The sequence below is a fragment of the Chinchilla lanigera genome, unplaced genomic scaffold (assembly GCF_000276665.1).
Source record: "Chinchilla lanigera isolate Chin_1 unplaced genomic scaffold, ChiLan1.0 scaffold00004, whole genome shotgun sequence".
Taxonomy (NCBI): Eukaryota; Metazoa; Chordata; class Mammalia; order Rodentia; family Chinchillidae; genus Chinchilla; species Chinchilla lanigera.
Window position 1 is genome coordinate 17,124,773 of NW_004955405.1, and position 27,694 is coordinate 17,152,466.

Sequence of the window (27,694 nt, forward strand, 5' to 3'; positions counted from 1 at the left end):
TATTTTGTCATAGCTTTCACTACTTTTTGACTTGTTTGCAGTGAGGTCTCGCTATGTAGTGCAGCCTGGCCTTGAACTCACTTATGCAGCCCAGGCTGACTCTGAACTTATGGCAATTCTCTTACCTCAGCTTCCCGAGTGTTGGGATTATAGGCATGTGCCACTGCACCCAGCTACCTCATTACTTTCGACAAAGAAAATTTCTTCCTTTCTGGGGTGTATAATTAAGGAATTCTGCACATATTTATCCTGACATTCTTTAATATGCATGAACGAGAATTATGTGGCTGAAATTAATGAAACTTAAATGAAGACTTCGATTAAAATTAGAATTGTCTCAGGAATTCTTTTTGAAGCATAAATCAGTGCTTCTTTTTTTAATCTTAAATCAATTGTCACAATTTTTCTGTATCAGTTTTTTTCCTGAACCGTTTCTTCTCTGTAGCTGAAGACAGATTCCGAAAAACGTTCTACAGCCGATGAGACCTGGGATAGTCCCGAGGAGCTGAAGAAAACAGAAGAAGATTTTGACAGCCATGGTGACGGCGGTGGCAAGAGGAAGAGCAGCTCTTCCTCGGGTGTTCTCGAGGACTCAGAGAAGGCCGGGCAGAAAGCCTCGCTGGCTGTTTCGCAGACCGGCTCCTGGAGAAGAGGCATGTCTACCCAAGGCAGTGCTCCAGCCAGACAGAAAGCTGGCGCAAGTGCGCTCAAGACCCCTGGTAGGCCTGTCGCTTGACACCTGCTTCACCAGGGCGTTTTAACCTAGGGTTTCCATTCAGGACTTGTTGTCACTACTAATAGATTTTTGTATTTTTTTAAGTCAGGTTCTTCTCCGTAGAGTTAAGTAGTTTTTAAAATCTAAATTTCACATACTTTATTGTATAAACTCATGTAAACACAACACTGTAGACATTCTTTAGAGAGCACTCTGAAAATTCGGGGTTCCTGTATGTCCTATGCTGTGGTCATTTCTGGTCTTGTAAAAGTCAAATAAGGCTGCTAAATTAGCAATGCCAGCCTTCCTTTGTTCTTCTTGTGAGAGTTTGCAATGTACTTATACCACTGAGTTTCAGGGGTAAAAAAGCAGTCATACTGATATTGTGGGAGAATGCTGGTTATTAGACTTTATGAAAGAACTAAGAAAAATCACACCACCATTTTTAATGATTCCCCCAAAGATATTATAAACAGTACTGTCCAGAGTACAGATATTAGAAGGTATTCCCAATGTAATCCTCCCACCGATATTTAAGTAGCAAAATTATGCATTTTACATCCTTGATCTCTCATTGCATTTCCTCTGACAGCCAAATTTTTGTAACTGCCCCCTCAATCATCTTAATACTTTGGGATGTGTGCCCAGTTAGGCTTAAAATGATTGATTTAGGAACTGAAGTAACTTAAAGGCAGATTCACATTTTGCACTTTGTTTTAGGAAGTGATATTATGATATCAAAACATGCAAGCACATATGTTTCTATATTTATCATTAATTAGGGAAAACAGATGATGCCAAAGCTTCTGAGAAAGGGAAAACACCACTGAAAGGATCATCTCTACAAAGGTCTCCTTCAGATGCCGGAAAAAGCAGTGGGGATGAGGGGAAAAAGCCCCCATCCGGCATTGGAAGATCAACTGCCACCAGCTCTTTTGGATTTAAGAAGCCAAGTGGAGTTGGGTCATCTGCAATGATCACTAGCAGTGGAGCAACCATCACAAGTGGCTCGGCAACTCTGGGTAAAATCCCCAAATCCGCTGCCATCGGTGGGAAGTCCAGTGCAGGGAGAAAAACCAGTCTAGATGGTTCCCAGAACCAGGATGAGGTTGTGTTGCATGTGAGCTCAAAGACAACGCTACAGTACCGCAGCTTGCCCCGCCCTTCGAAGTCGAGCGCTAGTGGCATTCCGGGGAGAGGTGGCCACAGATCCAGTACCAGCAGCATTGACTCCAACGTCAGCAGCAAGTCAGCTGGTGCCACCACCTCCAAGCTGAGAGAACCAACAAAGATTGGGTCAGGGCGCTCAAGTCCTGTCTCTGTCAACCAAACAGACAAAGAGAAAGAAAAAGTAGCAGTCTCTGATTCAGAGAGTGTTTCTTTGTCAGGTTCCCCCAAGTCCAGCCCCACCTCTGCCAGTGCCTGTGGTACCCAAGGACTCAGGCAGCCAGGTTCCAAGTATCCAGATATTGCCTCACCTACATTCCGAAGGTAAGGACATATAAAATGATGCTGGGAAACTATAAAAGGATGTGTATGTTACATCCACGTGGTATATGTAAATGTATATGTTACCCTAAACATCCATAAACTAAGATACATGTATTTTAAAATGTGTTAAAATACAGAGAGTTCTAAGATCAGATAAATAACTAGCTCAAAGAGTGGTGTTCATTTTGAGTAATATTAGCGTAAAAATAGCGTATGTAATAGACTTAAAATCACATGGCAGTACCCACGGGTAGTGATAAAGAAAAGTGATAGCTTCTAACATTTCAATAGAGTTCCAGTCCTCATTTCCATAATTAAAAAAACAATGCAAAGTAGGCCTTTATGACCTTTGGCATTCATTTCTAGTATCCTTTACCTTGCTAGCTCTTAATGCATTGATGATCATGAGTATAGCTGATGCTGTGCTCCTTTTGGCAGGTTACATTGGCCAGTTTTATACTATATCATGTAGAACATAGAAAAGTATGCTAGAATCTGATTGACAGAATTTGAAAACACCGAGAAGGTTAATGTGCCATAAGAAGTAAAGTGTAGGCTAAGTTTTGTAACTCTCCACCAGCTTTCTTTGCCAGGACTTTGATCTGGTAAGCAACCTGATTGGTTTCTGTACTAGGGTTATCTTTGGTGCTAAAACATGTGAAGTTAAAGACTTTGAACAGATAGCTAAATGTTTCTGAGTCTGTTTTCTTATCTATGAAGTAATAGAGCATAACTTCTATTGCAAGACCTGCTAAATATTTAATGTTTAGCTTTATTCTGCTAACTATGGTAAGAATTATGATATCTTGGAGATAAAGTGTCTTGAAACATTTACAGTCAAGCAGTCTTATATGTTATTATTTGAAAATATAGAGATTCTATGCCTCAGTAGAAAAATTAATCCTGAAAAACTGGCTGTTTGAAACAATGATTCTCATTGTAAAGAATAATTTAGGTCTTCTAGTGAGACTAAATAGTTCTGTTGCTTAAGTAAAAGCCAATAGTGCCCTCCTGTGGCCCATTACCTATGAAACAATTTCTCATATTCGCAAAATATTTCACTGTAGGAAATATGGATTTCATTGCAATTTAATTAGTAATCATGCCATTACTTCATATCACTATTTCCATATTTACATGAATTTGATTGCATCATCTACTTCATTTACAAAACTAAAATGTTTTCTGAACCAAACTCCAACATCTGACTTAGCACCTGCTGTATTTCAAATCACTCTTGTAAATATGCACTTGAATGGCTCTGGCAACTGATGTAAAACCCTTTGTCCTTTCTGGAGAAAACACGGACAAACCCCCATGTTGCCAATGTTGTTTCCCATCAATTTCTTTTCAACAGTTACACAGGCCACCAGATATTCAACAGCACTTCCTCAACCTGGCCTTAAGCATGCCATTTTTTTTTTAAAGATTTTGAATCAACTGTTAAGAAAGGAAAAAACACAAAGAGAAAACTACACTTAACTGTTCTATATCGAATGCGTAGAAGTTGTTTCATTATAATGGTTTTGTAAATAGGTAACCACAAGAACGTTCATGATATATGAGTAAAAGATTCTTATGCGTACTTTAATTGTGAAAGTCAAGGACTTTCATGTTTGAACTTGTCCTCTTCTCCCTACCCCTGGGTAGCAGCCCGGGACTGACTTATCCTTGATTACTAGAAATTCCAAGCTTCTGGGGTTCATAAACAGAGACAGGAAGTGCTTGGTAGCTCTGTACACCAACGCACACTTGGCTCTGTAGACTGTTACCCTTAATAGTACATATGGATATTAGTTTCGTGGAACAACTGAAGTTGTTATTTGTTTTTCTTTTAGGTTGTTTGGTGCCAAGGCAGGTGGCAAATCTGCCTCTGCACCTAGCACTGAGGGTGTGAAATCCTCCTCAGTAGTGCCCAGCCCTAGTACCACATTAGCGCGGCAAGGCAGTCTGGAATCGCCATCGTCTGGTACGGGCAGCATGGGCAGTGCTGGTGGGCTGAGTGGCGGCAGCAGCCCTCTCTTCAATAAACCCTCAGACTTAACGACAGATGTTATAAGCTTAAGTCACTCTTTGGCTTCCAGCCCAGCATCGGTTCACTCTTTCACATCAGGTGGTCTTGTGTGGGCTGCCAATCTGAGCAGTTCCTCTGCCGGCAGCAAGGACACTCCAAGTTACCAGTCCATGACTAGCCTCCATACGAGCTCTGAGTCCATTGACCTGCCCCTCAGCCATCACGGCTCCTTGTCTGGACTGACCACAGGCACTCACGAGGTGCAGAGTCTGCTCATGAGAACGGGTAGTGTGAGATCTACTCTCTCAGAAAGGTGAGCTTCCCTGCAGGCTTTGATGAAGTCCTCACCCCTCCCTCCCTGCACTCTGCCCAGCCCTCTCCTCGCATCAGATTCCCTCGATTTCAGTGTGAGAGCCGATGTGCAAAGCAGCAGAAGATTGAAAGGCAATGCGATTGATGAAACTGGGCTTTTTATTGACTCTTAGGACCAAGTTTGCAGAGGACTAAGTCCATTAAAGACAGGATGCTTAGATTGCTTGCATTCACTACCAGTAGGCAATTTGAATAATACTTATATCAGGTATTTATGTATCAAATGATGTCTTTGCAAATCATCTTAATGATTTGGTTTGAATGCCAGGAGGACACAAGAGCCTTATGCTAAGTTAATCCTTTTTAAAAACCATATTTAATTTGCATTCTACAATTGTGCTTTGACTGATATGTTAAATTTGCTTTATTTGCATTTCTATGAAACAAATAGCAAATGAATCACTGGGGGGAATCTTTATTAAGGTGGGGAAAAAGTCAGTTTTCAGCCATGCATTTTTAGAGAAAATTATATACCAGTACCATTTTAATTGGCCTCTTGAAAATTGATCTTATAACAAGATATATCCATTGATTTTATAATTTTTTAACTTTAAAGTAGAATATTTAATGTACAATTCTTACCTAATGTACGTACGTATGGGAAAATATCACTGTAGTACAGAATGTCTCTAGATTCCTGTCCTCCTCAAATAAAAAGAATCCTTTCTAAGATAATTTGGTACAGAATCTAACTCCAGGAAATGCTGCCACCTTTTCACTAAAAATCCTAATGATACTTGTTTCTTGGCACACATAAAGCTTTCACAAGTGATCTTGGCCACATGTCTTTATTGTGTTATTTGAGAAAAGCATTGCTGGTTCCTGAAAATGCTGATAACTTTCTCTAAACCTTTCTCACTCTGATGTTGAAGCGGCAGTGTCTCTTCTCTTATCTCCAGCTTTTCTCCTTAAATATATTTTAAACATCAATCAAAACCCTTACCTACCTATGTTTACAGAACACCTGTTGTCCTTTAACCTAAGAGTTCCCAGTCTGCTCTCCCCATTTTCTGGTAAATTACAGAATATATGTTTTCTCGTAACAAACTTGGCCAACACAAATGTGCCAAATACCTGGATGACAGAAAGTACAATGTATCCACCTTCTCTTAAAGTTTACTATTATGGACAGCATGTATAATACCGCTACTTTATTTTTTAAATCAAAGAAGTTAGACTTCCTAGAACATCTGCTATTCTAGTTTAAGCACTTTTAAAATGCCTGGGCATCCCCATCTGTCCTATATACAGTAAATTATATTGGAAATATATTAAAAATTTAATGTGATCATTATATACTCAGATGTAAAGAATCCAAATAAGTTGAAAACCAAATCAAGCATACTAAAAACAGTATCATTCATTTGCCAGAATTAACCTCCAAAATACAGATTTTTTTCAAATTATAAGGGTAACTGCAGCAAGATGTCCATATAGTTATCGACCAAGTCTTTAGCCTTCTGGTATTCAAGGTTCCAGGATAGTCAAATGTCTAATTATACCCAAGTAAGCCTCAAATCAAAACTAGATGTGTAGAGTGATGTTTTATTTCTATAATTGAAATGCAGTTTTAATATTTTAGTCTGATCTCTATTTTAGCTGAAGTCAGTATGAGTTTTCACTATGCAGATATACTAATAAATATGCACTTCCTCTTTCTCAGCAAAACTATATTTTAAACAGTTATTCAATCTAGGAAATAGCCCAATTTTATAAATGATTATAACCTTTTTATATTATCATAACCAAAGAATAGCTTTAACCAAATATATTATCATAACCAAATACATTTTTCTAAAGTGTACTTTAAATTTTTCTTGTATAAATATGTTTTCACTTTGATTCTTAATGTGTAATACTGGTAAAATTAAGCAATATAAAGTAAATGTTAATATGTTCATAGGTATAGAGTCAAATAAAAGTACTAATTCATACCTCACAGGAATTTACTGGCTTGAAATAATTTTTGACTCAAAAAATTGTGCATTTTCTTTTTTTTAGGAGCAAAACTGCAAGCAACAGCAGTTTGTTCCCAATCTTTAAAGTAGATTAAGGAAGTTTTGACCTGGTAGAAATTTAGATGTACAGTAATTGGTGATCCTGGCTTAATTAAACTTAGCAGAACATTGGGAATGGTAAGGAAATCAGTGAGTCATATCTGAGAAAGTATGTTAAAGTATAAATATTTAAAGCAAATTAATTAGAGATAGTAATAGAACTAAACATATATATAAGTTCATGCCTTACTTTAGAATATTTTAATGTTTACAGCACGGTACTATAAAAACCACTGTATGAGTTTTCTTTCATACAGATTTTAATTTTTATTTAACTTATTAAAAATAAATGAACAAGTAATAAAATATTTTTTACACTTTTCCCTCTGTAGCTGCCCTAGGTCATTAATGGTCCTTGAGCCATAATTAGTCCATATTTAATTTGTGTTGTTCTAGTTTCTATGATTGCTTCTTGGCCTTTTGGCTAAGATCAAGTGTAGTTTTTATGATATAACCAAAACTTTAAAATAATGAAACGAGACAAACTGTCTTTTATCTATCTGGGCAAATAGTGCCTTGACTGAATCGTTCATTGATACTACCTCAGGCCCTTGCTGGCATATGAATCGGCAACCCTTGAGGCTTTTCTGAAAGTTCTATGTAATACAATTATTAATATCCAGCTTCAGGTAACTCTCCATAAATGTTTAAATTATACTATTCATTTAAAAGTATTTTTCTGATGTTTTTCATTAAATTGCTCAATGACATATAAACATAATTTTTTATTCAACAGGATACAATTGGCTAAAGTACACCTATTTTTTAATTTTTCTGAAACTTTACATTTAATTTCCATGTACAAAAAAAGTAATCTTTAAAGTGGTTCGTGACCACATGGAGACTTCAATATAATATAGTTTATATTTGGAAAAAATTTATCATATTTTTTCAGTAAATTTCTCTTTGTTTGCTTGTTTTTCTACACTAGTAAGAAAACTAATGTGGAAAAACATATAATGTATACTGGAAAAGGCTCTATTTGTTATAGTGATTATGAGCACATTCTCAATAAAGCTTCCTAAAGCCTTTGGATGCTATCCATTACGTGCTAACCAGCGGAGTACACAGAGAAGAAAACATTTTAGCTTTGAGTTTGAATGGTGAAATTTTCAGTCAGTGTGTTTGCATCCATGTTATATCATTCCCATTGTTCATATCCTGTGTATTTAATTTCAATCATTTGAGATTTTAAAGAGAGCAAAAATTCAGCAAATTCAAATTAATTTTATTCTTTGTTTATCTACATGCCAGTAATTATAACACAGCCATAGACTTGTCCCACTTACTCATTTATACCCTCTTTCTCTTTTTAGAGAGGCCATTTGTTATTTAATCTAGATATATATCTTTTCATCCCTGCTTATGAACAACTGATGTCTTTAAAATAGATATGATAAAAATCTATATAACTGTCAATAACTAATTGATGATTTCTAAAGCAAGGTATACTTTAATTTCATTAAGATGTTTAGATAAATCAGTGATACCAGAAGCATCATTTTAAGAAAATACTCATTACATACTATGCTGCTTCTCTTAATGGGGAATAAGTCAAACTTTTGATTTAAACTAATTTGAAGACAGAACATAAATATGGTGTGTTCCATCCTCTCTGATCATTGGAAGTTGTCACTTTAATTTAGAGCATATCTCTATCATTGCCACCGCTGTGATTCTCCTGCATATGAAGTCAAAACAAGTCTAGTCAGTTGCACAGGGAAGAGAAAACTGCCGTTGCATAAGGTCAATGCAATCCAGAGGCAATTCTGCTAACAAAATTTAATCTGTCTTACAATAATTCCATTAAGAAAGTATAAGTGAATGGTATTATTTTAGGAATTCAATGTATGTTGTAGCAATGGAAATCTTGTCACTCTTGGGTGGCATTTTCCAATGAGTTAAGCATTTATGTATTGTGTTACCAAAAAGTTATTTTGTATAGTTCAGAGAAGCATTTTTGTTGGATGTATACTTTTCAAGTTTTGTTTACATTATGTCCTTAGGGATTTTCTTTGTTTTAACAGCATGCAGCTTGACAGAAATACACTCCCCAAAAAGGGACTAAGGTATATATTTCTCTCAGCACAATTGCTGCTTTTTTTCTGTTGTTACATCAATTTTGTGTGCTTGTCTCTTTTCCTTCTTTCTTTGTTTGCAGTGTAGCACCTGACATTGAGGATGAAACCACTAAATCTTAGTGCTTTCTCTGGCAAAAGAGTTAGTGAGATGGCCTGTCTAAATAATGGTAGAAGTCAAGAGGTGACTCAAATTAAATTAATTTCAATATGAATACCACTATTCTGAGGAAAGAAGACTTCTCGAAAAACTTATCACAGGCCTTGCTTTAGAGAAGTGGCACCAACTTTCGGTAGAAGGCAGAGCTCATTTCTCCAAATTAAAATAATACTACTTCCCTAATTTTTGCATCTTGGAGGCATATGCTTGCAAAACCTCAAAACCCAGGCAGTCTACAGATGTAACTAGTAATGATCAAAAGTTGAAAAATATTCTAATTTGAATCAGAGAAAATATATTTTCATCATAATAAGATAGTACAGTAATTAAGGTATGATTACAGTATCTTCTGTTAAAAAAAAATAGAGCCTCAATTTTTATTTTTGAGCTGTGCTGGTATCAGTTGAATTTAAATCTGAATAAATCTAATAATATTTAATAACCTCAAAATAATTACCAGCTCATAATAACAAATAAAATGAAAATTTAATTCATGACCATACTGTATCACATATTTTTTTCCTAAGGAGGAGATATAAAATAAATCGCTAATGAAGGTGAACACTATAAAAATAATAAACTGCCCAGTCTTTGGGACTAAGAATTTAGTTACTCTGGAGAAGCAGAGAGTACAGGTCAGAGTAGACCTTCTGCATTGTTCTTTGTCTGTTGAATTTGTTACCAAATAGTTAACAAATATTCTGTTTCAAAATTTGATCTAGAAAATGATTTCACTAAAGTGAGCGTATTTTCTCTCCTTCCTTAAAAAATATAGACATTATATCAATGGCATTTTAACAAAGAACTGTTTTTCCTTTAAAAAAATAAAACTAAAAAACCAGCCATCTATGTGTGTTCCATTTCCTGTGCCTCTCTGTGAACCCCCCTCCACTTCTTTGGTTTTTGTCCTTACCACTGTATCATTCTTGGTCTGTACTTGCACCCACATCACATCCGTTCAAGCACTGTACTTTTGGGTCCTTCTCGGTTAACTTGGCTGTCTGCTCATTACTTATAATTTTCAATTTCTTATCTCACAGAAGCATAATTTTCCTCTCAAATGCCTCTTTTCCTGTGGGATTTGAACAGATGGTGTCAAATCATCTGGAAGAACTGAGCAATTCTAATTAGATTCAATCTGTTTGAGATTGTTGTTCAGTCTGAAATAGTAAACTCCTCTCAATTGTTTGCCTGTCTTGATGATACCTTGCCCTGTAAATGTGCTTAAAGGTCTTAGCTGTGCTGTTTTGCAGATACACCCCATCATCTCGGCAGGCCAACCAAGAAGAGGGCAAAGAGTGGTTGCGTTCTCATTCTACTGGAGGGCTGCAGGATACCGGCAACCAGTCACCTCTGGTCTCCCCTTCTGCCATGTCATCTTCTACTACAGGAAAATACCACTTCTCCAACTTGGGTAAACTATTCTAGCATAGATTGTGTTTTGTTCATTTCATTCCCACTATCATGGGAGCCCTGGTATTGCCCCATAGAAATTACTTTTATGGTAGTTTATAGTTCAGAATAATCTATGAACATTATGTTGTTAATTGTTTACAATAATTACTGAACACAGACAATCCTCTTGTTGTATTCGATCTAAACTACAGAAACTTTCTTGACTTAAAAAAAAGTCTCTCCATTAGTAAGGGGCGGAGCAGACCCAGAATATCTGAGTTAAAGCCCAGCAACCTAACTGCTGCATCTTAGAATCCTCTTTAAAACTAGTAAAACAGTTGCTTATTTTTTGTTTAAACTGCTAAAACTTCTTTGAAGCAAAAATAATAAGCCTTTTATAGAAAAATAAAAAACAGGAAATGGCACACAATGGCATGACTGTGAAATAGATTCTTTTAACATTATTAAAATTAAAATTCTCCCTAGAATATATCAGTTCCTGTTTAGACAATATTCCATGAACATTTTAAGTTAAATACAATGAAAAATAAATTATTGTAGTAGCTATGGAGTTACTTTCTACTTAGCATCATTTTGGGAAGTAGAAAATCATTTCCATAAATGTCATAGACAGCAGAGAAGAGTAACAAGACAGTAAGTGTAAACATGCCAATTATAATTCAATAGATCTGTTGACTTTAAAAATAGACTATCATTTATCTTCTATAATGTCACATATGAACTAGTGTCATTTTTTTATGTTTTCACTGGAAAAAGTTCTTTGTAATATTGTCCCCACAGATGGTTCACATTCTTCAATAATTTGGGCTTTTCAACTTTCAACCACATTGAACTCAACCCTATTTCTTTTCTGTCATAACTTTTCCAAGTCAGGCTTTTAGCAATTAAAAGCAATTATTTTGGTCATGGTTCTATATGCACTAATTAATTCTCATTAACTGCAAGTTTTCCTTGCTTAATCTACACAGTGATGAGGCTTCTTTGTTCCATAAATGCCAAAAGAAGTATAGTTTATATTTACTTTGAATCATAGTTATAAAGCAGAGCAAATAGCCTTAGTCTTTAACTTCAAAAAACCGGTTGAAAATGTTTTTGTTAAGCTATAGGAATATAAAAAAAAAACCTAATTTCATGGACCATCTGAAGCAAACCCAAACCACCTCACTGCTATGAATTTGCTAAGTACTTCATACCACCTCTAAAGTTTTTCATTAATTGGCATTTGAGTAGTTGACTTCTTCTGCCACTTTTCTACCATCATTCTGCTTAAATCCATCTATTCAATTATCTTTGAAGAAAAGAAAGAAAAACCTTACCCTTTAATATATCTGACCTTGGAGAAGCCTCAGTTTTCTCAATATGAGTATTGAGAAGTACAAAGGGACTATCTGATAGATTCTGGCAAACAATCATTTTATTATAAAGCATGTTTTATACTCTAAAACAACAACATGGATTCATCAGCTTTGGGTGATCTTTGTCTGCCTTTAATTGGGTATAATTCACAATACAGTGACTATGCAATTTAATGTAAAGGAGTTTCATAGCTTAGAAATAAAAGACACTAATACAAAAGTCTGACATTTGAAATAAGGCCTCACTTACCAAGAATGTCAAATATTTGCCCAGAGATAAATTTCTTATAATTTTGTATAAATAAAAGTTATGCAAATGTCATGTCAGCTGGAATCACTGTGTTTTTACAAATATGTTTTAAAAATTGAGATATCACACATTGGAGAATGCATTTGATTGCCCGGATTTTAGAATCAAAGCGCAATCAAGATGAAATGTGAATTATACTTCTACTGATAACATAACAAACCATTTCTGTAGAACCTTAGTGTCCTGATGCCTTTGACTTCAAAACTACTGATCAGACACATCCCTTGTTTTTCATTGCTATGAAAGCAAGAACGTAAAAGGCCAAGCTCAGCTTTCTAGGATGTGAATCTCCCACATTAGTCTACTGAGTTTTCCACCAGAGGTCTCACTGCAGCTTCAGGCACAACTGAAAACACTTCAGGTTTTGTCTTTAGTGACACAGCCCTCTTGCTTCTCTTTATAATTTTCCAACTGAAATTCTTCCTCTTCTCGTAACTATCATTTGTTGTATAAACAGTGTCACTTTTACAAGGGAAAGAGACTGCATTTATAACTGGTCTAGGTTTTAGGTGTAAATTCTGCAGACACTTTATTGTCCATCTGCCCCGCATTTTTATGTGTTCACCAAGACTTTTTATCTTTAGAACATTTCTCATCCTAAACAAACGGTCTACACTCTCATCCACAACTGGAAATCTTACCTTTCATATCAAAATTCCTCTTTCACTCTGAGATTTTTTGGGGGCACTAAAACTCAAATCCTGTCAGCATAGACCACATTACCATCACAAATCAAAGTCTTTTCCTTAGCTATTATCTTCTCTTTCCCTTATAATTCCACATACAACTCTCCAGCAGCTACACCAAAGCAAAATCTCAGTGTAGTCAATAGGCTTACTCAAAACTGCACTATCCTCCATCATATTCTGCAATAGATGAAACCCTGTGATTTTCATTTTTTTAGATTTTTAAATTTTGTTTTAAAGGAAAGAAAAGTAAGAAACAAAAACAATGGTATGAAATTTCAAAACAAGATTGTAGGAGAGTGACAATGGTTAGTACATTGCATATTGTTATCTTTAAAGCAGGTGCTCAGATTACAAGATATAGGCATGGAAAATTGATCAAACAATATAGGCATAAACCTTTCTTTTCAGTGAACTAAATAGTAATTAGTAGTATAGCTATCGTAACTAACTTCTATACATATATATTTACATATTTTCCTTTCCTTCCTCTTTCCTTCCCCCCATTCCAGTATGTCTTCCCTTTTGGGCAGTTTCTTCCCATTTCACAACATCTATTGTACATTTTGGGCCTTACTTACTCTTTCAGCTTCTTACACTAGGGAGAGAATACAATGTTTACACACGTGAGACTGATTTATTTTAATTATGAGTACAGACTCAAGTTGCATTCATTTCCCTATAAATATCTCAAGTTTATCCTTCTTTATAGCTGAGTGGTACTCCACTGTATAAAAATATCACATCTTTTTATCCATTCCAAAAACAGCGGTTAAATGCCATGAAATAGATTGGAATGCCTTAACCATATGAGTGTTGTCAGGCCCAAGGACCCCTTCCATCCTTGTGAAGGGGAGTGCTAACCTCTCCTTTCCTACATCACAATTATATATATATATTTTAAAAAAGGTAGTATATCTCACTTTTCAGTGTCATTACTATGTTAAAACTTTTTCTTAAATTTAGATAATTTCAGTAGGTTCCAAACTGATCTTCCCGCCCCCACTGCTTGTCGATAAATATTTTCAGCTACTGGGCTGTGTGAGAGAAGACCTTCCTATCTGTATAAGAGTTTTCTTATTGCCTACCCAAATTTTATAAGCAAACATGCTTCCAACATTCTGAAATTTCTATGTGCTGTAATTTTACACATGGAAATAGTTTTGAAACATGAAAATAAGTTTTTTAAAGAGCTTTGATTGTATTCTCAGATTACTTGAATTTATATTTATTGGCAAAGAAAGGGGGCAGCACTAAAATTTAATAAGAAATCAAAGTTATTCTACTATTAAGTTTTTAAAAATATGCAAAATGTAATTAACTAAATTTGAGTTAAGTATGATGTTGTCCTACATTTGCTTTGAACATCCATTGTTTTCAATTTGATCATTATTTTCTGAATGATCAGTGAAATACTTCATTAGTAGTAAAATTCAAGAGTTATGGTATTCATGTTTTCTTGATCCTTTCTACCTATTAAAATGTGTACGATTATAAAATTTTTACATGAATTATTATAGTTACATATAACAAGCATTAGAAATTTAAGAGCACTACAACTAGGTTATTTATTGTATGCTATTACAAACTACTGCTGAAGTAAACAATCATTTATGGGTATTCCTCTACATGCTAGCTATATGAGAAACCATTTCCACTCAAGAAAGAATATCAGAATATAACTTACGCAAACTAAGGCTTTGGATTAAACTTCATTTTGTATTGTTCATGGTTTCTGTAAGGCTTATAACCTGGTAAAACTACTTGTGATGTCCCACGAGTAATAGCAATTGCTCATATTCATTTTTCACATTGCCATAAAGGTTATTATGCAAAAGCATTAACACTTCCCCAGTTCTACACAGTAGATGGCTCTTTGCGTGCAGAATGATTATTGCAAGGAAAGAGTTTCTATGCTTTTGCTGACAAGCATCTTTTTACCTTGAGTAATTTTTTCTTTGCATATACATGTTTTAGCCATTCTGAATGGAACTGTTTCTTCTATACTAATGGAAGCAAAGACTGCCACAGTTGAGACCCACATCTGATTCAAGCATCCATTTTATACAAGACCAAAGCAACCTGTCATAGATAGTAATTTAATTGAACATTGTTAAATAGTATAGTATATTTTCATTGGAAAACACCATCAAAAGTCTTTTTAAATGCAAGTATTCCCCTAAAAATGTATCATTTTCATTAATGTTTACATTCAATAAGTTAAATATACTTTGAAATTATAGGAAGACATTTCAGTTGGATACCTTTCTAATCATTTTTGATAACAAAATACAATCCACAAATATACAAGTATTTGTGATCTCTCTGGTTTCTTCTCTAGACTTACCAATGACACAAACTATTTAAATCTAGAAATAACATACTTCTAAATTCACTCTCCAAAAAAGTTAAGTAAAATAAATTTTTTCTGAATTTTCAACTGTTCTACTTAATTATACATGCAGATTCCACGAGCAAAACTGAAATTAGCTTCTGAGGACAGGACTTTTTTCTTATTTAAAAAAAAATCCTAGCGGGGGGGGAGGCTGGCGCAGGCCTATAATCCCAGCACTTGGGAGGCTGAGACAGGAGGATTGCTGTGAGTTTGAGGTTAACCTTGGCTACAAAGTGAGCTCAAGGCCAGCCTGAACTGCATAGCAAGACCTTGCCTCAAAAAAACAAAAGCAAACAAACAGAAAACAGCAGCATCCTAAGCTCCACTGATGTCAAGCTCTAGAAGCAAGGGTAGGGAGTGATTTGGAAGATTTTAAAAGTGCGGTTCATATTTCTTCTCAAATCATCTCCTGTACTCCTCAGATCATCACAAGTAAGGTTATAACCTTAATTAAAAAGTGGCTTTGCTATGTGTCATTCATGTGAGATGTGCTCAGTAGCCTTCTTTAACTTAATAGATGACCACATCTACTTCTCTCCTATTGAGAAATTCTTATGTGTCTCCTAGGCTTGAGAGGCCACTTATTCTGTCATATTTATTGCTTTACTTTTCTGTTTGTTCGTTCGTTTGTTTGTTTGTTCATTCTTTCATTCTTGGAGCACACAGAAAGCAAAACTTCTATGGAAGCCCTTTACTATTTTCTGTTCCTTTACTATTCATTAATGTTCACATTCCCTTTACATACCCTTTACTATTTTCAGAGGATTTTCTGAAAAAATCCTCTTTTTGTTACTGTTGTCTTCTGTTACATAATTTTTCTTTGTATATTTTGTGTATTAAATTTTCCACCTTCCCATCACCTCTCTTAGTGGCCACTCTAGAAGTCAGGGTCTATGTAATGTTTATCTTTCAGCTCAAACACAGCACCAGAGCAACCTCTCATAGATAGTAATTTAATTGAACGTTGTTAAATAGTATAGTATATTTTCATTGGAAAACACCATCAAAAGTCTTTTTAAATGCAAATATTTCCCTAAAAACGTATCATTTTCATTGATGTTTACATTCAATAAGTTAAATGTGCTTTGAAGTTATAGGAAGACATTTCAATTGGCTACCTTTCTAATCATTTTGATAACAATTATGCAAAGCCAAAGAGTGAATGAAGTATCCTTTTAACCGCTACATGAATATATTAAAATGATACTTTTGTAAATATGTAGAAAAGTTCACTTATTTCAGAACATTTAATTCACATTATAAACTTAGTCAAAACTCCATAAACATAAATGTTCAGGTTTTGAATGTCCTTCCATGGACCTACTGGGTGTTACCAGTAACCAGAGCGAACTGTAACTAATGATTGCTATTGTTAAAGGAATATGCCCGAGAAAAAATGGACAGATACCTACTCTCCCTTCTCTCCTCTCACCACATGTTTCTTTCTCTCTTCCTCCTTCTCTTTCATTTCTTCTCCTCTCTATTCTTTCTTCTTTGCTTCCAATGGATTCTATATTTTGCAAATCCACAGTTTCCTCTTTTCATTATATTACCATATGCACATGTGGATGTGGTTCCAGTCCTTTGTTTCCTTTACTGTAATATATAATTGTGCTGTTTTGCTCAATGATTCATCAAAACATGTGAAATACCAAGGCAGCACCTGTCAAATAGGACTCCCTTTTAGTTACCCTGATGTACACTCTTTTACCTTACTGTGAAACTTATTAATTATATAGAATTAAGAAGTTTAGTGCCCATGTCGCATAAGTAAATAAAGCAAGTTTTAAAGTATCAGACCAAATCCAAGCCAATGACATACATTTTCCAAGGTTCTGAAAATATTTAGCAGTTCCTTCCATATTTTAAAAAGGTTTGGCCTATTTTTTTCAGATGTCATAAACAAATTTACTTTTCCTAAATATAAGCATTCATAGTAAAAGTGATTCTCAGATTTTTCTGCTCTAATTTTATTCCATATTTCAAAACTGAGGTTTTCAGTGTAGTTGTACATTTAAGCAACCACAATATTCTTTGTATTGGTGGTTATCATACTATAATATTTGTAACATAAGCCAGAGAGAAGCATAGGTGGTTTTGTTTCATATTGCTTGACAAATTGACATACTACTTATCAGGACAGTTTCAGAAAAGAAAGATTCCATGACGTGTGTTGTTAATGTTTCACAGACTCTGTGCCTGCCTTCATCAGAAACACGTTGTAAATTCATTTTTCTACAAGAATTGGGATCAATGTTTTCTATCTTTTAACCTCTCATTTTCATTGTTCAAACTCCAGAGTAACAGGCTGGGGTGCTTTGTCTTTTCAGTGAGTCCAACCAACCTGTCTCAGTTTAACCTTCCCGGGCCCACCATGATGCGCTCCAACAGCATCCCAGCCCAGGACTCCTCCTTCGATCTCTACGATGACTCTCAACTTTGTGGGAGCGCCACTTCCCTGGAGGAGAGGCCACGAGCCATCAGTCACTCGGGCTCCTTCAGGGACAGCATGGAAGAAGGTACGTTTGAGGGGCAGCAGGATAGGCATGAGGTAATTTGATTTAACTCAGAAAGAGAAACTATCCTATCACAGAACAAAGATTACTAAAGAAGAAATAAATGAATAAATATAATTCTCATTTCGAGAACCCTCAAGTTGGAGATCATTGGGAAATACCCCAGAATTTGTATACATTAATGCTTGGCTGTAGAATAGTTGAGAAAATGAAACCAATCTCCTAATACAGAAAGGTACAGAATTTTTGAGACTTCCCAGATGTATCAAATATTACAGTAAATGTTTTGTTTGATATCACAGTTAAAGTACCATAAAGGCACACAAACCAGAAAAATTATCTTGTAAAACTTACTCATGCTGATTTGTATTCTCAAAAACTCCCTCTGGTGTTAGTTTCTTCTATCATATTAAAACTCACATTGTACTTACATTTTACTTTAAAAGTCAGTTTTTGTCTGTTGACAATAAAATTCTCACCTCATCAGACAAATGTCTTTATCATTGTACAGTTCTATGTGAATACTTCCAGTAAATCTATTTTTAAAACTCCGTAGGCTTACTAGATATTTAAATGCACATATGTTTTCTAAACTATCCTCAAATGTAAAAATTGCTAATAATTATTTTTAAAATTTCATGAGTGATTTTTATTCATCATTCATAAAGGAAACATGTGACATACATATTATAAAGCATATCATCTAAGGATAAAATGAAACCAAACAGAAATCCAAGCTCATTATAATAGAATCAAACATTAAAACACCCATACTTTCATAGACAAGAATTATGTATAGAAGAAAAAAACTGCCAAATCTTGGAACATACCAATATGAAAGCCTCTAGCCTCACATTTATTACAGAATAAATTTAAGCAAGCTTTGTTCTTCCTCCTTCTTCTTCCTACCTTCTTATTTAAAATGTCTTCTAACTAAAAGTTTAGGTAGCTATGAAAATTGACTCATGTTTTTTAGGTCATCACTATACATTTGACACGCTGGCACTAAATCCTTTAGCAAAAATTGCCTCTACCTTTTGAGATAGTAACCAAACCATTGATTTCACTGAGGCAGATAGTAAATTATACCCTGTGAATCACCTGACTCAGCTGTGTAGCAGAGAAAATGTAACTAACGTGAAAGGTAAGACCACTGCTTCTTTGTCATTCCTTCATAGCCAGGCCTCTTGTAATATTTTAGTTGTTTATTTTAAAGATAAGAAAAAACAATAAAAATGATACAGAATTTCAAATCAAATGATAGGAAATTAATAATGGTTATAAGGGCCAGGGATATAGCTCAGTGGTACAGCACCTGCCTGGCAAGCTCAAGGCCCTGAGTTCGATTCCTGGCACCAAACAAAACAAAACAGCAACAAAAAAACAATGGTTATGGTATTTCATATTGTTATCTTTGGAGTAGTTGCTCAGACTACCAGATATAGGTATATAAGATTGATCAAACAATATAAACACTGACTGTTCCTTTCAATGAACTAATAGAAATTTGTAGTATAATTATCTTAGCTATCTTGTGTGTGTGTGTGTATATATATATATATATAATATATACCTTCCTTCATTTCTCCTTTCCCCCATCCCAGTTGTTCTTTCCTTTTGGGCAGTTTCTTTCCCTCTCACAATATCTTTTGTACCCTTTGTATCTTATTTGCTCTTTCAGGTTCTTATGCTAGGGAGACAATACGGTTTTTACACATGTGGGTCTGATTTATATAACTTATGAGTATGGTCTCTAGTTGCACCCATTTACCTATAAAATTTCTAGTTTATCTTTCTTTACAGCTGAGTAATAATCCATTGTATAAAAACACCATATCTTTTTTATTCATTCCTCAGTGGATGGGCATTTAGGTTGTTTCCAAGATTTAGCTATGACAAATTGTGCTGCTATAAACATGGGTGCACATATATCGCTGAAAAATGGGCATCTGAGGTGAATACACACATCTCAAATGAAAAAATACAAATAGCAAATAAATATATGAAAACATGTTCAACAGCATTGGTTATCTGAGAAATGCAAATTAAAACAACACTGAGATTTCATCTCAGCCCAGAAAGAATTGCTATCGTCAAAAAGTCAACCAATAATCAATTCTGGAGGGGCTGTGGGGAAAAAGGAACCATTCTCCACTGTTGGTGGGAGTGTAGACTAGTGCAACCACTGTGGAAATCAGTGTGGAGATTCCTCAAAAAACTAGGATGAGAGGTCCCATTTGACTCAGCTATTCCCCTTCTTGGTATCTTCACAGAAGAATTAAAAACATTTTGTAACATTTTAAAAATAACCACATAGATGTCCACATAGATGTCTAACCACATAGATGTCTCTCTATAATCCCTTATTTACAAACAGAATGATATTTATGTGCTGGAAGTTCTAGCACTCTACAGATGAGTCTTAGAAACATCTGAGCCACAGAATGCCACCCTAAGTAGGCAAGTTGGCTTTTTGGTATCTCTGCCTTGAATATGAACTATTGTTTTTCTTAAATTGTGATCTAGATCTTAAATTGCTAAAGAAACTAATTCTGCATTTTAAAAAATTTAAAACATTATTGAACTAGAGTCAAAGGACCTTATTGATAATTTGCCCACCACTAGCACTCACCCATGAGGAGACTAAGCCCCAAGCTTATGGTCATAGACCTATAAATACTAAGTGGCAGATAAAGAATGAATATAAAATCTTCTGATGAGTTGTCTATATTCTCTCTGATACACCTTGCTAACACTCTTAGTTCATATAAGAGCTATTAGAGGTTAAAATAATATGCCTTTTGTAAATAGACTCAAAGATTAATATGTCACACATTTCATACATTGGTAGTTTTCATGCAAGTTAGAAATCTTGAAGTAGTTCTTTGGTTATCTATTGAATTCATACAGGTGTATTACCACTCCTAAAGAGGTTCTTGGTGTCTCAAATTAACTCCTTTGTTTTCATCCACTTTTCCAGCCCATTTGAGACAAAGTGATTAGCACCTCTCCTGTTCTCTTATGCCAGCATAGGATCTTGTTAGCATTTGTATTACTGTATTGTAATTACTTTTTAATTATATGTTTCTTCAGCTGATATCTGTTTAAAGCATGCATTAAAAATAACTGTATTATTCTATAATAAAAGGAATTTTGGCAGACTTAATAAAATACAATGTTAGTCTTCTTTAGGATTTAATATATTAGAAGTATAGTACTGAAATATAAAATGGGCATTTAGGGGTTTAACATGGTGGTTTTTCTTTTTTGGTACCTGGAATGGAATTCAGGATCTTGTGCTAGCCAGGCAGGCACTGTGCTGCTGAGCTATATCCCTAGCCTGGTGTGTGTGTGTGTGTGTGTGTGTGTGTGTGTGTGTGTGTATATATATATGGTTGCAATTTCCATTTTCACTTTTTGTGAGATGCTGTTTGAAATAAGAAATATTTGTATCTTACTATAATGTCTAATGAAACTAATTTTGCATTTAAAAGAACACAATTACCTCCCCCTCCTTTTTTTTGTCTTTTTGAGACAGGGTCTCATTATGCAGTTCAGGCTTGACTTGAACTTGTTTTGTAGCCCAGGCTGGCCTCAAATTTTCAGCGATCCTCCTGGCTCAGCCTTCTAAGTGCTGGGACAACAGGCAATCAACTCTTAAATAACATTTAAATAGCCGGGTTGATAAAATACTTATTTCCTTGAATTATGTATGAAAACAAATTCTGAAAATATATCTTTGTTGCATAAAAATGAAATTAAATAAATAAAATAGAATTTTTTACATTTAAAAGCTTGTGACAGCTTTAATCTGGGTTCCTATGATCTTCTGTTTACTTGGGGGTTTTCTACAGCTTTAAATTTGTGTGGATCATGTGTATCAGACTCTTTTTGTCAACTTCTCTCTATATTTTAGTGAATGAGGTGCTTCTGGGAAAAAATATCAGATATTTTCATGTCTTAATATTATAATCTCTAAAAAATTGACAGCAGAGTCATTATCAGAATATTATAGCTGGCTGTTATTATTTTATTTCCCTAACAACCTATCCCTTACTTTTTCAGTACAGGCCTACAGGGTATGGGTCGATTTCATTATTTTAATTCTATTTTAATGATTCATTTTTCTTTTCCCCAGTTCATGGCTCTTCGTTGTCCTTGGTCTCCAGCACTTCTTCTCTGTATTCCACAGTAAGTACTGACTGTTAAGGAAAAGCTTTACTCCGTTCCAGGTGCACAGATAACTGATCAGCAGATCTGCATTTACACAGATGCTATGTAAACGTTAAGGGCATAATTGAAGCTCCTGGATCCCTGATAAGCTGGCAGGTGCTCCCCCAGCCCTTTCAGGTGGTTTCGTTTGACTTCTGTGAACTTACTGCAAACAATGAGTGTAGGCAACACTGAATCTCATAGAACTTATGAGGATATGGGCTCCTTCACACCATGTACTAAGATCTACCATAATTTCATAATGTTGACTTCCTTCTTTGGTTCTTTGATGCCTATTAATTGCTCTACAATATTTTCCTCTTTTATTTTATATTTTAAAAGTTATTTCCTGAGAATATGGTGCCCCAGCGTAAAAACCTAAATGAACTGCCTATTTTTTTTTTTTGAACTGCCTCTTTTTAAAAACGTATCTTTGAAATGGAGTTTAATTTAAAATACTTTATTTCTCAGGAGTACCAGTGCTTCAACTTCTTCTCCCAATGGGTGAAATTATAGCACTTTTTCTTTCCAAAATGAGGTGGTTTTTTTTGTTCATTAACTGTAATTTCATCTTTTTAAAAAGTCTGTAGGAACTTACGCTCTATAAGAAGCTTCCTTCATGCCCTGGTAGTAGCGAAGTACATTTAAAGCAGCTTACTGAATTTCAATGAGTCTTGAGTACTATGAGTAATGCTTAATCCTGTACTGAAAGATTTGTGAAAAGTTCATAGCCTTCAGCTGTCACTGAACAATTAAGCATTAAGGACAATATTAATTTTTTCACTCATTTCCATTAGTTTTAAATGTTACAGCCTTTTGCTTATAAGTCAATCATACGTATTTACTGCCATACATGGAACATTCAAATAGAATCATCACTGCAGATACAGTATTACTCTCATTTCTCCTTTTAATGATTAAAATTGCTAATAAGTTCAAAAGTAGAGAGAACATTATTAGTGTTTAGATGGATTTAACCTTTGAATCTAATGAGAAACACAGAATGTGAAAATCTGTTGAAAGTACATAAAGCAAAACTGTTAAGATTCCATGTTCTTCTATTCTGTCAATACTGCCTCTTGTTGAGGAACTCTATCCTGTAATTTAAATCTCTACATAAAAGCAAATTATGAAATATCATTATAAGAATATTTTAAGTACAGTAATATTTGGACAAAACTTCCATATGAATCCCAGAAAGACTCATGAAAAGAAAAGGATAGTTTTGAGGAGAACAAACGAGAAATTATTATAGTGGGGTCTCGTAGACTTTTCTGTGAAAACAAAATGTTCCATATCTGCACTAGCTACTGTGGTGACTGCTACCCACAGATTGCTATTGCTTATTTCAAATGTGTCTCCTGTGACAGGAAAATAATTTTTTATTTTAATTTGCCTAAATTTATAGTGCTGTTTTATAAGTGAGAAAAGGTGCATTTAAAACATTATACAAGGGGACTGGGGATATAGCTCAGTGGCATAAGTGCCTGCCTGGCAAGTGCAAGGTCATGAGTTTGATCCCCAGTACCACACACAAAAAAAATAATAATAATAAATTGTAGGAGGGTAGATAAAGGATGTGAAAAATGTACACTTCATCCATGTATGAAAATACCACACTGAAGCCCAGTAATATATATAATTAATACATGTTAATCAAAAAGTCAGTCACCAGAACAAGGGTCATGGCACATGCCTATATACCAGCAATTGGAAAGCTGAGGAGGGAAAAGCAGGACTTTGAGGCTGGCCAGGGTTGTACACTGAGCTCAAGACCAGCTAGGACTGCATAGTGAGAGCCTTTCACAAAAATCAAAGCAAAACCAGCATCAAAAGAAATAAAACAATTGTTAAAGTATAGAAAAATAGAAGTGGAATGTCCACACACTACAGGTAATTAGAAATCATAAAGAAGGTGCTGGAGTCTCCTTTTTTTGTTTTTTTTTTTTTTTCCGGTACCGGGAACTGAACTCACCACCTTACGCTTGCCAGGCAGGCGCTTTGCCACTGAGCTAAATCCCCAGCCCCAGAAATCATAAAGAAGTACTGTATTAAGTGTATAATGTGAAAAAAATTAAGCAGAACAAATGCATATCTGTGTAGGTCAACAATTCTAAGTGCCACGATGGGCAGTCCCACTGAGATGGAGCCTTCCAGGTCCATGCCATTGTAGATGCTGGCACTGTATTCAGGGAAGTCACGACTTCTGCCCATCCTCCTCCTCCTCTCTTCATGACACTATAGTACATTTGAGTCAATAACTGTCATTTCTGTTGCTCTTCCCACAAACAGAAATATTCCTTACTCTTTTTCTTTTGTTTTACTTTTTTGTTTTGTTTTGTTATGTTTTTTAAGACAGTGTCTCACTATGTAATTCAGGCTGGCCTTGAATTCACTATGTAGCTCAGGCTGGCCTCAAACTTACAGTGATCCTCCTGCCTCAACCTCCCGAGTGCTGGGGTTGCAGGCATGCACCACCACACCTGGCTCTTAAGAAATATTCTTAAACCAGAAATATAATAGGCTTAAGAGTATTGGATATCTCTAGTAAGCCTAGAAATATCAAAGATACACTAGAAAAACTGTGCAGTTTTCTTTTTGTGAATACCTAGAGCCCTTTTCATTCTTTACAAGTCTGATCCTGTTAGATATTTAAATATTTGGACTATACAATAAATGCTATTTCAACTGATTACATTTGCCTTGGACTCATAATGTGCATAGATACTAACTTATATTGACTTCCTGAAAGTAAATAGCGTGATCAGTTGATTTCGCATTTCCTTTACATGTTGCTTAACTTAGACAATGCCAAAGAAGTATTCTTTAATTATTAAACTTGAGTGACATGTAAATGAACATTTAATGGCTTATAGGATAAAGAATCAACTGATATAACTTTATTAAAGAAAGATGTGTTATATTATTTACCATCTTGCAGGATATTGGTATTAATTCAAAACCAACATTAAAATGACAGTAATCAAACTCTATCGCAATATCATTAACTCCATACCTAAGCCAATGAAAGAAATATAATAGTATTCTGACTTAGTGCTTCAACTTGGTAGGAAACCTATCCAGTACTAATAACTGCAGAAAATGGGCAAAGATAAGGACTCTTGAAAATTGTAGTTTTAAAAATCAGCTCTGAGAAAAAAATATAGAATTAATATTAATTAATATGCAGCAGTTATGTTTTCTCTTAATATATGTAACCTATGGCTATTTTAATGAAAAAATGTGATAATATTTCCCCCTTTTTAAATAGAATAAATCTCTTTTTCAAACATACAGATTATTTATTGATTCTGTAGCCAATTTAACATAATCCCAAAACAACAAGGCACACAATTTGGACCAAATAAAATGGCAATAACCCCAGCAAGAATCAAGGAAAAGTAATTATCATAGTTAATTTTGCTGTTTTCATTGCATAAGGGAATTAAATTTTTAACTTGAAATTCCTTGCTTCTGAATAAAAAAAGTGTTGAAATCATTAGAATTTTAAAAAAGAAAATCCTCACTTAAAAAATTGAAAATAAGCTGTAAAACATTCAAGGTGCAGGTCAACATTGCTCTTAAACATAGATTTCTTACAAGGACTACTAATATTCTACCAGTTTACCATGCTTTAACCTAACTGCCATATTACAAATGACACTTTTTTCAAGGTAGAGAAAATATGAAAAAGGTAAAACTAGGGTAAAGAAAAATGCTTATTCATGAAATATATCCTGGTAATTATACTCTTTATCCTATATATTCTAAAGAAGAAGAAATAAAAAGTGGTTCAGTTATTTTGCATCAATTAATCAGGAAATATCAAAAGGTTAGAGAAAGTGGATCAGAGATTGTTTTCCAACTTCGGTTCTCTGTAGAGCAACGACCACACTTGTGCCCATCAGAGACAGGTGTTGTCCAGGATTTCCCAGAGGGCAGCAGCTTCCCAAATATAATGTTACACGGAAACCATTTTCGGGCATTTTGCAGCCCAACATGAAGAAAACAAAAACAGCTAGAAATTTCCTGTACCTACATCAAAAGCATCCCGGGAGTTTGTTCCCACCCAGCCACATTTCCAGGAGCTGTGTAACAAAGACCGGAGTTTGCGTTCATCACCACTGTAATGCTCGACCTTTAGTATTTTGCTGACTTACAGCCCAGTACACTTATTTAATAAACATTCGGGGAAATACAAGAAAGTAGGAACTAATAACCTTTATTTTCTGTCATTATCAACAGAGGTCAGTTTTTCCTCCAGCTCTATTTGGCATTCTTCATAATACGCAAATCACAGAATAAAGTTATTACTCCTAAATCTTGGCTAAAGGGCCTTATGTAAATTCATCGAGTCCATTTTCTATGATCTATATGAAAGTGTACAATATTTCCTAGATTTTTAGAACATAATTTTTAAACAGTATGTTAAGATCTAGATCTTAGTCTTAAAGTCTATCATTTCTTTAAAGCACATTACATATCCATGGATTAAGATATTCATATTTTAAAGTGCTTCATGCTTTACACATACAGAGTAATATTCATTTTAAATCCTGCAGGATTCTGTTGTTACTATAGTAATTTAAACTTTTATGCATTTTATGCTACTATATTTGATCACATTAAAGGTATAATTACTTAAACATTAAAGGTATAATTACTTAATTAAATGTCTAGTGAATTGGCATCAATTTACATAGTTAAAATTCTCTTTCTTTTTACCTTTAACAGGCTGAAGAAAAGGCTCATTCAGAGGTAAAATCTTGTAACCTTTCAATATTTGAGTATTTTAGTTTTCATCTCTGATGAAATATGTGCTGTCACCAGTAGAGGGCTCTGTGATATAATAGTATAACTACAGAACTGCAGCTAGAACCTAGCTAGTTGATAAATGAAATGGTCTTAGGTATTACCTTGCTCCTTCAAAGACAGTGAAAGGAAAGCTTTAGCAACAATCTTCCCTCTGTCATTCTCTATTAAGTCTTAGCTCAACATCTTATAAATTGCAGTGATTTTGTCTCTTTAGGTATTGATGAATGCATAAGCTATAAAGTAGGAAAGCCACAGTTTTGTCTATTTTCTTACCATCTTTGTTCCACTTCTTGTGAGATTATCTGCATAGGATTAAAGGAATCAAGGCACCAGGCCTCCATAATGTAGATACCAGCATCCTGGTCCATCTACTTTGTGCCATGACCTCAGGGCCTTTCATCAATCTTTTATGTCTTGGATGGTACGTCTTGGTTACTTTTCTCTCGTTGCTGAGACAAAATACCTGACGCCCAGAATTAAAGAAGGAAAGGTTTACTCAGCTTACAGTCTGTGGAGGTTTCAGTCCATACTGGCTGGCTCCAACACAGAGTGGCACATGGTAGAGGGCAACAGTTCATGGTGGCAGACGATAGCAAAAACAACAAGAGCAAAGGGGAGAGAGGTGGCAAGCAGCCCCTTTCCCTCCCTTACAATGTATGCAAACTCTCCACCCTAGGGTGGGTGTAGCACTCACATCCATAATTCCAGCACTGAACCATGGATCAATCAGAAACTCTAGAAGCCCGCCCCATGACTGCAAGAGGCTTTGGAGGGACATGCAGACACAAACCATAACAGTATATTATTCTCATCACACACATTTCTCAAATATCTGCTTGGTTACAATCATGTACAGATCAAATGGCAACCTGGATAAACATTCTTTTTCTTTACCTTTGTGTAAAAGTGAGCCTGGCTAAGACAAGAAAGAAAACTTTAATTAGGACTTTATTGAAGGTCAAGTAATGGCTCTTTGATAGGTTTGCACTGAAGCAACCAGATCACAGGGAAAATAAGTGCTTGGTAACATCCTTTGCAAAAGAACTCCTTTCCTTACAAGTCTTATTTCATCAGCTTTGAAAGTAAAATTTATCCTATGTTC

At 35.0% G+C, this 27,694-nt stretch overlaps 1 protein-coding gene across 7 annotated transcripts in view; it reads left to right on the forward strand.

Moving 5' to 3' along the window:
- Positions 1–27,694, forward strand: part of Nav3 (neuron navigator 3) — a 784,611-nt gene that overhangs the window by 696,130 nt on the left and 60,787 nt on the right. For 4 of the 7 annotated variants that reach the window (XM_005374355.2, XM_005374353.2, XM_005374354.2 and 1 more), the window contains 8 exons: positions 446–719; positions 1,498–2,206; positions 4,045–4,533; positions 8,677–8,718; positions 10,141–10,301; positions 17,380–17,568; positions 21,704–21,756; positions 26,512–26,535. In XM_005374355.2, coding sequence (XP_005374412.1) covers positions 446–719; positions 1,498–2,206; positions 4,045–4,533; positions 8,677–8,718; positions 10,141–10,301; positions 17,380–17,568; positions 21,704–21,756; positions 26,512–26,535 — 1,941 coding nt within the window. The remainder of the gene's footprint in view (positions 1–445; positions 720–1,497; positions 2,207–4,044; positions 4,534–8,676; positions 8,719–10,140; positions 10,302–17,379; positions 17,569–21,703; positions 21,757–26,511; positions 26,536–27,694) is intronic. The other 3 variants (XM_013517801.1, XM_013517808.1, XM_013517814.1) reach the window with 3 other exon arrangements.